General features: G+C 42.8%; 1 protein-coding gene across 3 annotated transcripts in view; it reads left to right on the top strand.

Annotated features, from left to right (window-relative positions):
• The window catches only part of EIF2B3 (eukaryotic translation initiation factor 2B subunit gamma), a 102894-nt gene that overhangs the window by 74221 nt on the left and 15377 nt on the right, over positions 1 to 13296 (top strand). For all 3 annotated transcript variants that reach the window (XM_054211175.1, XM_054211174.1, XM_054211173.1), the window contains 2 exons: positions 1435 to 1512; positions 2221 to 2369. In XM_054211175.1, the coding sequence (XP_054067150.1) occupies positions 1435 to 1512; positions 2221 to 2369 (227 nt within the window). The remainder of the gene's footprint in view (positions 1 to 1434; positions 1513 to 2220; positions 2370 to 13296) is intronic.

Raw genomic sequence — 13296 nt, 5'->3', positions numbered from 1 at the left:
CAACTTCTTCAGATCTGTGGGATCTGCTTCTTGAGGTTCACTCCCTAGCCATCAGCTCTTGTTATCCCAGCTTTCTAAGGAAGTCGTTTTACACAATCGTACTGTATGGCAGCTCCTTTGGAAATTGCTGGCAACTCTGAGCCAAATTTAACAGAGCAATAGAGATCTCAAAGATAAACTTTCCTAAGAGTTCTGTAAAAATAGGTGCCGGGGTAGAGAAAAGAGAGAGTCAATGAGTGCCGCTTCCTCCCCTCAGGCAAACCCAGTTGTACCATCACTGTGCTGAGACTCCAGTTGAGCTCTCAGTCAGTGCACGCATCCTGGCCAAACAGCATATGCGGAGCTCCACAGCAACCCCGGCACGTGCTGCCTCTCGCTCAGGCGTACCATTTGCCATGACACAGACCTCAGCCCTCATGCATCACTTTGCTGCCTTCTGTATCTCCCATGTTTCTTCGACTGCCAGCTCTGTCCTACCAAGATGCATCATACATTGCATCGCTACTGCAAGTAACTCCATAGAGCACTCTGTCTGTGCATTGCTGCGAGACTCCCACTGCCCCTGAAATCCCCATCCGCGCTGTCATCACCTCTTCTGTGGTGTGTGACCTTGGCCCCAGCCTGACGCCAGGAGATGCAGAATGCCTCAGGCTGCTCTTTCACCCAGAAAAGGAGGAATGATGGAGTGATAGCCCATCCTTCTACAACGCTGGCTCCCCTTTCTTTTCAGGAGCCAGTTCAGAATTGCTCCCCATGGATTTGTTCTTGGCTACCTCATGGGCTGTGTCTCTCTCTATTACCATTGCTGCTTTGTCTGCTTATCTAACACCTGCCTTCTCTCTGTCAAGAGCCTTTTCTTCTGCAGCGTTCTACCATCTGGAATAGCCACTTGATCTACTTTAGTTTCTTTCTCTTTAAACATCTGAAATACTTTTTTGTTGCCTGTACCTCAGCATGCTACCTTGTTGAGTGGCCTGAACATCATCATCTTTTTATACCAGTTTACTGGTTTATATTTGATATTACTTGCTTTCCTCTCTCACATTACTGAATGGTGTAAAACATGTTGAGCTGCATTTGAAATGGCAGATGCTGGAGATTGTAGTAATGTACCAGGATGCGTTCACTGTGTTCAGCTGGAGCCAGCCTGCCTGCTGCTGCTGATCCACTGCTTCTCCACAGGTGGGAAGCCGAGTTCAGAGGAGACATGCAGTGCACTGCAGTGAAAGTGTACCTGTCTCCTTTACAAAATGGGAAGATGATAAATCACACATATCGATTGCAGATTTAAAATGCAGCAACCTACATTTTCCTTTAAAATGTTTATGGTAGATGCACTAGTGCAATGGAAACCAAAGCCATCTTTGAGCTGTTTATGTAACGTGCGTGTACAGCACTGTCATGTTACCTTGTGATGTGGGTTTTTCCATCCAGGTTCCCAAGCTATTGCTTAATCTGGGTCTGGAAGAGCCGCTGGTTCATGGGTCTGCACAGATCACTGACAGAGGCATGGTAAGTGTTCCCTTTCCCCATCTCTGCTCTTTCAATACATTCTGCACGCCCTTTGCTAATTCATTCCCACTGTTGGAAGTGAAGCTGAGTTCTGAAGTTTGGAATTACAATGTAGGTGATACAGCCCAGAGCCGCCTCATAGGCTCGCCCATGGATTCCTGGCTTTCAGTCGCTGTCTTGGGAAAAATTTTTGGTAAAAATGTTTGGTAAAAATTCTATCCTACTCCCAAGTCAGATACTGCAGTCTCTTGTTCCCTAATGGCAGTTCATGGTAGTTGAGCAGTTTGCCTCCCAAAGGACACCAAACTCCAAAGGGGTCAGTATTTTAGCTCTGTTTCTTGCCAAAGCATTTTAGTTGAATACCAGCTGTAAGCCTCCTTTTCACAGGTCTCACTGGGCAAACCTTAGTGAAACCAGTGAGTACCAGCAGGACTATTCTTATTGTGCTTAACTTACTGCGTAACACCTGTAGAGCCAGTCTGGCTCACGGAATTTTACCAAGCTAATGGACATTGGGAAGACTGTCCAGCTGTCTCCCTATGGGATGGGCCCCAAATTTCTAGGTCTCTCCCCTGCCAAGGATCCCTAAGGGGTAGAGCAGGGTACACTTTGTTGACAAGTGCTTGAGACGTGCTGTTTGGAAAAGGTTTACGGAGAACACAAATCAGAGAGCTCCAGGTACTTTTGCTAATTTCCCTTCTTCCCTAGGTTGGATCGGACAGCATCATTGGGTCATCCACGCAAGTGGGGGAGAAGACATCCATTAAACACTCCATCATCGGCAGCATGTGTACCATAAAAGACAAAGTAAAGATAACAAACTGCATCATCATGAATTCTGTTACAATTGAGGAAGGGTATGTCACCTCTTTGTATCTTGGTCCCCTAAATTTGTAGTTTCTTTTTCTAGATAGATTCTGAGTCAGTAATTTTTTTCCTGTAAGCAGTCTTCAGCCAGAACATTTGGTATCAGGCAGCGTGTTTCTAAAGACCGAGTCAGAAGTAAGTCTCTATAAACAGGCCTCAAATGCACAAGTAAAATGAATTAATGAGAGGGTGGCAGGCTTGGAAAAAAATCTTCCTCTTTTTAGAGCAGATCATATCATCCTCAGAATGTGTAAGTTAGTTAAGTGGATGTATAAGTCTGTCTGAACTTGTGTGTCATCCTTCCAAGCTTTATTTTAGTGGCTGGGTCTATGAGTATACCTAAAATATTTGAGGCACAAAGCATATTTTTAAAATGGTATGCTTACCAACTTGAAATGTTCTTATCACCTTTGAACATTACAGCTTCACCTAAAACGTCATTTTCTTTGGCCCTTTGTTGTCATCTTGCAGCTTTACTTTACCATTGTCAATGCCAAGTAATAGAATAAATGAATAAACTCTTCAAAGAGAAAATCCGCCAGCTAGCAGAGGTTTCCCATGCATTAAAGACACTAACTAAATAGGTAGCTTGAGCTGTACATTTCCAAATGTGGGAAAAGTGGCCTATCTGTAATTGTTGATGTCTGCGTGCCCCCATCTTTCCATACGTGCTGGCTTCCTGTGGATGTCAGTGGAAAGGAAACTGCTGATTGAGTCTGTGCAGGCCTGTATAAATTCCCTGCTCCTTCATGGCTTGAGGTTTGCTTAGGGCCGCAGGAAAAAGGCCAAACTCTTAAAAAATGCCAAGTTGGCTCTGAAAGTCACATATCTGAAAAACAAAAAACCCCAAAGGATGTGGGGTCTATGGAGGATACTACTGTTACATAACTAAATTACAGGTAAGTATGGTACCTTGCTGCCAAGTGTTTGTCTTTAATAGAAATCCACAGTAATTTCAAGCACATCATAAATCAGAATTCCGTTGAGTATAGAAAATAGCTGGTTTCCAGTTCAATTGCAAATGGATCCAGTATGGTTGTATCACAAGCACTGCTGTCATAAGAAGTACCAGAACCTCTCTTGTTTGATCATGAAACCCTCTGTCATTTTGATTAATGAATTGATGCCACAGTCATAATGGTATGGTTTTGCATAGGAGGTGAGCAGCTCTACCATTAAATCACAGAAGGCGGCTAAGTGTATAAATAGTGCTATTTTTATGAAGAGTCACAAATCAACTTGTGTTTGTCTGCGCTGGTATATAGTAACAAATCCTAAATTGAGCTCAGAGTCATTATCTTAGGCATTCCACAAAATTCCATAAGCATCATAAAGACGGTGATATATTTTTTTAAGAGGGAAAAACTGATTTTTGGGGTAACATTTTTGTGAATTTCTGGAGAACAATGTCATCCCTAGTCCCTCTCAGTGAAAACAATGTAGCCACCATTGAGTGGAAAACCTCGTAGTCCCAGGGGTTTACCCTCTCTAGCTGCTCTATGGTTACTGCACACTGATGCACTGGAATTAAATTTGTGATTATTCCTCTCCAGTCAGAATTAAGATTATACACTGTGGAGCTTTATTTCAAAGCATATTGTAATTCATACCATGTAGGTCTGCACAGATACTCAGCTGATAAAGTATTTCATATTGCCTCATGGTAAGTCTTAAGTTTAGAGGGGTATGAAGTCATGCATACAGAGGTAGCGAGGTACAGGAATATTCTAGCTGCTGAGTTTTGTTGAAAGAAGTCTTGCTTGTAACTTAGTGAAGCATTTCTATGTATTTTATTGACCCTCTTTCATGACTTTGATTAAATCCGATAGGTTTTTGTTAAAATGCTAATAATTCTTACCCGTGTTGATGGATCCATTTGCAACAGGTGGATAAATTATATGTGGTTTTGCTTTAAACTGCCCACAATGGACAACTTCTCTTTACAAGCATCTCTTCTCCCAAATGTCTCTAAAACAACTCAGGCTTTATCTAATCGCCAGCTTCAGAAAACATCTTGGACTTTAATCAGAAAATCAGATATGAGTCAAAATGAGCATAATAAAGTGCCCTAACAGATCTAATTCATTTTCTGTTGCATAGCAAATGTCCGAAAAATAAGCCAATTTTAACATCGTCTAAGGTATTGTATATTAGAAACTTCTGGAATTGCACTGAGAAATGGATAAAAACTGTGTCATTTAAAGAATATAGATTTTAATGCTGACATGAGCAGCTCCAGCAAACTTATGAAGTATATTAATGCCCTAGACAAACGGGAGTGGTAGCTGAAGGCCAGTCCCAGCAGCGTTCATTGCAGTAATACCGACTTGAAGCAGTAAGCTGAGAAGACTGCAGTAGGGCACGTACTATGGAAAAGACAAAGCCATTTAGATAACGCAGAGAAAAAAGAAAGATGGGGTAAATAATTTCTGAAAGTCGGGAGACTGGGAACAACCAAATGCAAAAATTGCTCCTCATTCTAAGTTCATTTATCAAGAGCTGTGATTATACGTGGCACTGCCTTGGTAATTCCTTTACCACTTGCATCACCTCTGTCTTCTCTGGGTTGAATCTTACCTTTTTTTTTTTTTTTTTTTTTTTTTTTTTTTTGACCCATCTCAGCTGCAAAAGTGATCAGCAGCTTCAGTTCACTATGTCAATATCGGAAAAAAGAAAACAAACCAACCAAACAAAAAAGTTATATCTCTTGATGGTTTTCCTGTAATGTGAATTGAGGATCCTGTGCCATAGTTCCCGCGGCTTCAAGATCCGCAAATTTCATCTCCAAACCAGAAAAAAGTTTTGAGTAGCCTCACCACCTTTGATACCAGCTTCTGAAATGGATAAAGAGATTCTGGGCAGATGGGAACTCCACAAGGTGCTTAGAACAAAACTAGGTTCCTATCGTTAGGCTGTGGTTGGCTTCTTAAGGGAGAAACAGAGGTTTTGACGTAGATGATGATGACTTTCCCAACTGAATGCATCAAGGAACTGGGGTTCACTTGGCCAGTGCCGTTGCATACTGTTTGCAAATTATGATCCATTCTCCAGTGATGGCTGGTGTGTTTGATACTGTGGAGGACCAGTAGCTGGGTTTTCTGTTTTCCCTAGTGTGTACGGCTTCTGTTATGTTATATACGTCTCCTGTGAAGTGATTTGAGTAGATACGAATCCCCCCTCAGAAGAGATTACAGGGGATTAAAGAAGTTAGTAACATGGACAAAATAATTGGTAGTCCTTTCTTAATGCGTTTCCCACTGTGCAGCTAATTCTTCCATCAATGAGACAATAAAATAGCGAAGATTACACATGTGCTGAATGATGGACATACTTGACCAAGCTGGGAGGGATGTAATTTATACAACAGCGCAAGTGCTGAGAGATCCTGACTGCCCAGGTGACAGGCTGCAGCGGGGAAACGGTTCTTGTTTCCCTCTGGACGGCTCCCCAGGGCTCAGTGACAAATGACTGCACTGAGTTACGTAGCTGGAGAAAATCTAGTAATCGAGCTGAAATTATAGGTCACTTGAAAACTTTGTATATCTGAATGCTGCTGCAGTAGCTGTACATGTCTTCGGTCTCTATAGTATCTGTTCTGTTTGCATTAAGAGGTCGTGCAGTACAACAGGGTCCCAGGATTCCTGTGCCTTTAGTGCAGGAGTCCCCTCATTATAGCTCGTTTGCAAAGGCGCAGTCTGTAACGCTGGCAGACTGACTGAAGCTGGTTATATAGGGAGACTGTGCCATTTGCAAATGAAAAGTGATGTCTCTGATACATTAACTCCACCCTGATATCTTCATAGAACAGAAATTATTGCTGTTGGGGCTTGCAGACAATCTGGCAACTAATTATGCTGACCTGAGCTTGATAACCGTATTTCATTTGATATACCGAGGCACGCTTAGCTTCCTTGAAATGAAACCTGGGTGTATGAATTCATCTTCAGGTTCCTGTTTTGGCTTTTGTTTTGATTTGTTGGGGTTTTTATCAAACATTGGATTTATTTTTACCAGCCTCATAGTTTTACTTAGTTTGTTAGCTTCTGGCAGCAGGAATTGTCTAATTGCTCTGGTCATACAGGACCTTGTGTCAAAGTGGTCTGAGCATTACAAATAATATTAACAGGAAAAGCATGTTGAATCCTTTATTCCATCCCTGCAGAAAAAGATTTCGAAATCTCTTGTTTGTTAGTACAACCATCTCAGTGTATACACTTACTGAAAAGAGCTTGGCCATTTTGTCATCTCCTTCTTCCTTGGTTGTGGAAAATGAACATTTCAGGGAAAGATTCGAGAGATGGGACTGTAGTAGGGGGAAGAAAAACCCTGATCTTTGGACTACTTAGAAGTTATTCACGGAGGCAAGCATGAAAAGCTCAGACAAATATTGAGTCCACAGTAAGCCATGCTTTGAAATGGTCTTGTTGACATGCTGGTAGTACCATAGGGGCTCTGTGGCGGACTGAGTCTCTGAAATGAAGTATTTTGCTGCTTTTCTTTTTTTCAAGGAAATAGAGGAAAGCAGTATGCTTCAAACAAAGTTTTTGTGGAAATCATAAATAGGTTGCTGTGATTATCAGGGGGTGCAACAGCAAGATGCAAATGGCTCAAGATTTGCATCAAGATTTCACCCTCCACAGATGTAAGAAGTACCAGATCTTCACAGAGTAACCAAGGAAGCTCACCCTGTCTCACCTTTAATTTTATCAGAAAAACTACTCATTGGGGATGATTGCTTTTGGACAATGGAAAAAGATAAATTAAATGTCCGCTCATCTGCCTGGCACAGGGTCATGGTTTAACCCCAGTTGGCAACGAAGCACCACGCAGTCGCTCACTCACACCCTCCCCCAGTGGGATGGGGGACAGAATCGGAAAAAAACCTTCATGGATTGAGACAGAGACAGTTAATGGGATAGCAAGGAAAAGAGAATATAAAAGAGAATGATAAAAGAATATACAAAACAAATGATGATACAGTTGCTCACCACATGCTGACCGGTGCCCAGCCTGTCCCCGAGCAGCGACCCACCCGGCCAACTCCCCCCAGCTTTATATGCCAAGCATGACATCATAGGGTATGGAATGTCCCTTTGGGCAGGTGGGGTCAGCTGTCCTGGCTGTGCCCCCTCCCAGATTCTTGTGCACCCCCAGCCTCCTCGCTGGCAAGGCATGAGAAGCTCAAAAGTCCTTGACTTAGTGTAAGCACTGCTCAGCAACAACTAAAACATCAGTGTGTTATCAACATTATTCTCATACTAAATCTAAAACGCAGCACTATACCAGCTACTAGGAAGAAAATTAACTCTATCCAAGCTGAAACCAGGACACACAGGCCAGAGAATTTTAGGCAGTATCTGCTGAGTTGAACTCAACAGCTCTTGACTTGCAACCTTTGGCGATCTTTGAAAATCATGAACAATTTGAGGTCTACCGACAATGCTGGAAAGCTGTTCCAATGTTCATCTTAGTCTCCCTAAGTATTTCCATTTTTAATGTATAGACATGCACCTCAAACCCTGAGTGTTTTACAGTCTGTGGTCAAAGATGCTTCATGTGGCACAGGGGCTTTGCCAGCACAGGTGGAGTTTGTGGGATGTAGAATTGTAAGCTCTGAAGGGCAGGTTCTGCCTTCCTTTGGTATTTGCATTGCTGACATTTAACAGTTCTCCGAGTGGACCTCTGTAAGGTTTCTTCTTCGATTGTACAATGGTGTCTGTCCTGGTGTCTGGCATGTGGATATAGTTTGGTGGGATGTCTCAAAAGATTCCTCACCCTTGAACTTCTCAAGCTGTATCCCAAACTGTGAATAGCAGTGGAAGAAGGAAGGCATTCCTTCCAGAAAGGAGTTTGCAGCAGACTGTTGCCAGATAGCCTGATGCAGTGGGCAGCCTCGGGTCAGGAACCGTAAGACCAGGATTGCAGATGGGATTTAGGTTATTGTGTGTGTGTGTGCAGGGGCAGGAATTATTGAACAATAACCTTGTCTCCTTGTTGCGTTAGTAAAGCTTATAGCATGTTGTTGGAACTACATAAAAACATACTACCCAACGAGAACTGGTGAAATTCCCCATATGATACACTGATAAGGTTACCTTTTGGAAAGGGAAAGGGTTAAAAAGAAAAGCAGCTATGTTTTGGGTCAGGCTGCACATGATGGCAGCAAACTTCAGAGACTTGCAGCATCAGGGAACTTGGAACTCAAGGGAGGTGACACCGAGTGCTGCAGGTTACAAAAACTGCAGGGAGATGGGGTTGTTACACAAACAGAGGGGATCCCCTCAAAACAGAGGGGATGTTAGACAAGTCGCACAGGGAGATGTAATAAACCTTGGGGAGTTCTGACTCCCTGGGCAGAAAGAATAGGCTGGATTAAAAATTTGTATGAGGGACTAAAGTACCCAGGTTTGTGGAGGAAGGACTGTCACTATAAATGTTATGTCAGCCAAAACTAGCATCTTCCTCCTTTGGTCATATGAAGACAGTGAGTTATGTGTTGAGTTTTGTTATAGGTGTTCTGGCTACTTGTGTGAAAGTAGATGGCACAGATGCTGTAATGTTACTCAGCGAGGGGACTGGAGAGAGACCACGTGTGCCCGGTTAAATGCTACGCTAGTTTACCACATGTCTCCAATTTATTGCTACTTTCTATAAGAAAATGTACAAAGGAAGAAAACAACAAGCAAGCCGAGCTGGATTGACTACTAACTGCAGATTGATTGTGAAGTTTATTGCTTGTTTCCTCAATAGTGCCAAATCAGCACCTGATGTAGAAACAGTGAGTGGTTTGAAGAAAGTTCTAATTAAAACCAGGATGGAATTGAGCGTTTATAGAGGTTCAGTGCATAAGTGGTCTTTTTCCACTTGGATAATGGCAGTACAAAGAAATGATCCTATTGCCAAGGCAACATTTGTTGAAATTGTAAAATATATTTTACAGCACATTCTCTTATGAGAAGGAATGAGATGAAGTTGTTTCCAGCACCATAGCTTGCAAAGCTGAAAATAAAGCTTTGCTTATGCTGGGATTCTCAAACATTTTGTATCTTGAACCATTTTTTAAGATGGTTTGACATTTTCAAGTTGTCTTCTGGACACTTGGTCTCACACCACCGATTGCCCCCCTGCCCTATGCTAGCCCTAGGAAGCAGATTGAATTTAGAGTAGATATCACAGAAAGCACATGAAAAGTGGGAACTTGATTCAGAAAAAGCACATGCTTAGCTTAAATTTAGGGATAAAGTGTGTCTATGGATAAAGTATATCATGGATATGGATAAGCATGAATATATGAAGAAAGCTAGGTATAGTCCTTGCCTGTAAAAAGGACTCATTTCTCTTGATTATGTAGCAATTACATTCTGTCCTTTCTGTCACACATCTTGATTTTGTAGTGTAAATTTTTTGGCCAGGGACCATAATTTTCATTCTGCTATTTAATTCAATGCACATGCTGTATAAGATAGTGAATAGAGACAACCTCTGGCTGACAGAGTTTGCTTTCAGGAAGATAAATTGAAGAAGAGAGGGCAAACTAGGAAACCAGTGAGTGGAAAGCAGTTGAGCTACTTACAGCGCTAGTTTTCACTTACTGTCAACTGAAGGTAAATTCTGCCATATCTCATGTATTTAGGATACTTCTCATATAGTACCTGTTATCTTGTGAATGTCTGAACCATTATTACTAGCAGCTCCTCAAAAAAAAAGTTTCCTTCTGGCTAGCTTCCTGGTACATCAGTCTGTCTTAAATAAATCACCCATTCTTTAATCTCAGATACAGATGTTTCCCTGATAGCGCAGGGAGCTCTTCCCAATTTTCCAAACATCTTATACATCAAATGTTGAACTTAAGGCATGGACCAGCTCTGAAAAGTGTCATTTTAAAACATGTCCTCTCATTCTGCTGATCTGCTTCTTCAGGTGGCTGGAGTTATGTCTGACTGCAGAGCTATAAATAAGCTTCTATCTCCTGTTAGCCACATGGGTCTAATCGAAGAGGGGGATAGAGATTTTTCACAAGCAATTGATTGCTCTTGGGTTTGGGTGGGAATCTGGATGTGAGTGTCTCCGGTGCTGTTGAAAATCTTCTCCAACCTGTGTATGGCAAAGGAAGAAATTCTCACACCGTGCCAGAATCATGCCTGTATGTTCCTCAGGGGACTGTGGGGTTGAACAAGTTCAACTTGGCTCTAAGAAGCCAGGCTTAGTTTGTAAGGGTGACATTTAGAAAGTCCTTTTCCTTGTCAGTCTAGCCCATATGATACAGAAGCTGATTTAACCTATGGAGGGCTACAGCTCTCAACCCAGAATTGCCCTTGAAAAACCCCAGAGAAAGTCTTTCTGCTGTGTGTGCCAGTTACCCTGCTCAGGCTGACTGTGCCAGCTAGTGAGCAAGTAAGGCAAACCCAGAGATGAGAGTGAACGCAGAATTTTTCTGCTTTGTTACCTTAATGTAGACATTGATAGCTTTTCCCAGGCATCAGCTGAGTGTCTATAAAATCATGCAGGACATGGCCCTTCAACTCTGTAAAAGAGAGTCCAGAGGGAGGGCAGTTTTCCTGCATGGGGGGTTCCCTGATGTAAAACTCCTTGCAGCATACTTTCGCTGAAGTGTGCAAAAATGAGCTTGCAGCTACATAAAAGGCCACCAATTTGTTCCAAGATCAGCGGCATTTAACTGAAGTTTCAGAGGTGAGGCACAACCTTCCAGGCGACCTCCCCCGGCAGCCTAAGTTTCACTTAATAAAACACATTAAGGTAGGTTTGAGGCAGTCCTTTAAGGTCAGTTGAACTTTCACTGGAAAATACGAGTGCTGGCAAGTATATGCAATATGTAATGCAAAATGTTTAGGGTGTGGGGAAGAAGCGTAAAGGAGCCATACCACAGTGATGAGCTTGGCTAGAAAAGAGACATGAAACAAGTTCCTTAGCGAAAACACCCTCAGAGACGGGTGAAGAATTTAGGGGGGTTGGTAGAATGTTTTTGTTACCCCCAAGGGGCAAAACAGGAGATCAAAGACCAAATTCACTTAAGAATGCTTGCTTTGAAATGTATCTATAAATTATAGCACGTACTGCTGGCATCTATTGTAGTCTTTGGTATTTACTTGAGCGTATAACGTGAGATTCACGGTGCCCTCAGTTTGGTTGTTAGTGTGTAAAAGTGTGTTGGTGTAAAAACGTATTGGTGTGTAAAGCATGTTCATGAAGGCCACATTTTGGGTTCTCAAGTTTCCTAATAGTGTTTTTGCCGCTTCCCTGTTTTCCCATGGTCTTTGTGCCTCACCCCTGTGATCGTGTATCCCAGCCACCAACTCACTGGCTAACGGGGGATTGATTCCTTGCGGGGTTGCTGGTAGGTTTTAGAGCTCTACCTGTCTCCTTGCCACCTCTCAGCATTATTAAGGTGCCTGTTGTGGCTGTTATCTTCTTGGTCAGGGCAGAATGGGATGTTGCTCCCAGGGGAATCCACAGCTGTTACCCCTCAGTCAGCAAAGTAGCTGCCGAGGCATGTCATCCTTTGCTTTTAACTCCTGAATCAGTCTCTCCATTTCATAGCTCATCTGGAGGAACAAGAGACCCGACTTCTTGGCATGGCAGAGCAATACCAACAGGCTGTCCTAAGCTTTGTGCTCCAGGCTCTTTCTTCCTCGTGAGCGTATAGTTTTAAGCGTTGCATTTTAGACACCTCATTTGCTTTGCTGCCCAACAGAGATTATGTTGGGTTTTTGGCACAATTGGATTAAACTAGCAGACCTGGATAACTTCCATTGGCATTTCAGGAGATTTGCTGTAAGGCAAACCTGTGACATTCATACCTTCCTAAGCTTGCATAACTAGGGCGAGAGCTGCAGTTGAGGTCTTGACCTCAGTTACTTAAGCCCCTTTCTCCCAGGAGCGTTCATCACTTTAATCACAGAGTCCTAAATAATCAGTGGGTAGCCTGTAATTAGGGGGTTGTGTCTTGGACTCCTGCAGCCTGCTGAGCGCTGCGTATTTTGATTTCCCGTTCCCCCAAAGGATGTTTGATCTCAGATTTACACTTTAGAAAATTAAGAAGGGTACGGCACCTCAGTCCCCTGGCAATCTTCCTGCTTTCAGTGGTAGGTGCCTTGCTTTTCCTAAGTATCGCAGTGCTGCAGCAATTGACACACTTGATTTAAGAGTTTGATTTATAGACTGATACTCGGGCTGAAAGTCAGCAGTTCCAGGGCTGCGTAAATCAGCCTGTCTCTGGGACTAATACTTCCTTATTTATAATTTCGACAGGAGATGGAATTCTTTCTCGATTCTTTACATTTCTTTCAGATGTAATCGACCACCCTGTCCTTTGGTTTAAAGCTATGTGACTTTGCCACAAATAGAGGGAGGGGAAAGTAAGCCGAGTCCAGGAATCGCTGTGCTATAAAAGCTCCATATTGTATGCTCTTGGACTTTGCTTTCTCCCAGCTTCCTTCAAGCCCACACAAGAGATGGACTTGAGGTTTTTTGGCTTTCTTCCCCTCCCCCCTCCCTCCATACATATGCTGACCTTTTAGAAAAATAAATAAAAGATAAAGAAGGACCTGGAATGTTGCAGAATGTGTGTACATTTTGCTCTCTGTTGTTTTCTGCTGGGATTAGTTGTTTACAATGGGGGAGAGAGGGAGGGCAGAGGAAGGGAGGTCTGTGGCCTTAACTGAAATTAGTGGCATTTCAGAGTGATCTTGTTAGGTGGTCTGCAGTTTAAAGACCTAAATCCTTGTAATCCCCCCATGCCTCCTTGGCCACTACTCCTTTTGCTCTTGTTCTCTCACTTTCAAAAAAAACCCACCCCAAAGTCAGCCTCTCTGTCTCTCAGATACAGGCGTGTAACGTACACGCGTGCACGTGTGCACAGACACAGACGTACACGCACACTCTCTCTCATATGCTTCC

Source organism: Rissa tridactyla, chromosome 8, assembly GCF_028500815.1.
Source record: "Rissa tridactyla isolate bRisTri1 chromosome 8, bRisTri1.patW.cur.20221130, whole genome shotgun sequence".
Classification (NCBI taxonomy): Eukaryota; Metazoa; Chordata; class Aves; order Charadriiformes; family Laridae; genus Rissa; species Rissa tridactyla.
The sequence above is the reverse complement of the archived record's forward strand: the minus strand, read 5'-3'. Positions and strand labels throughout refer to the sequence as shown.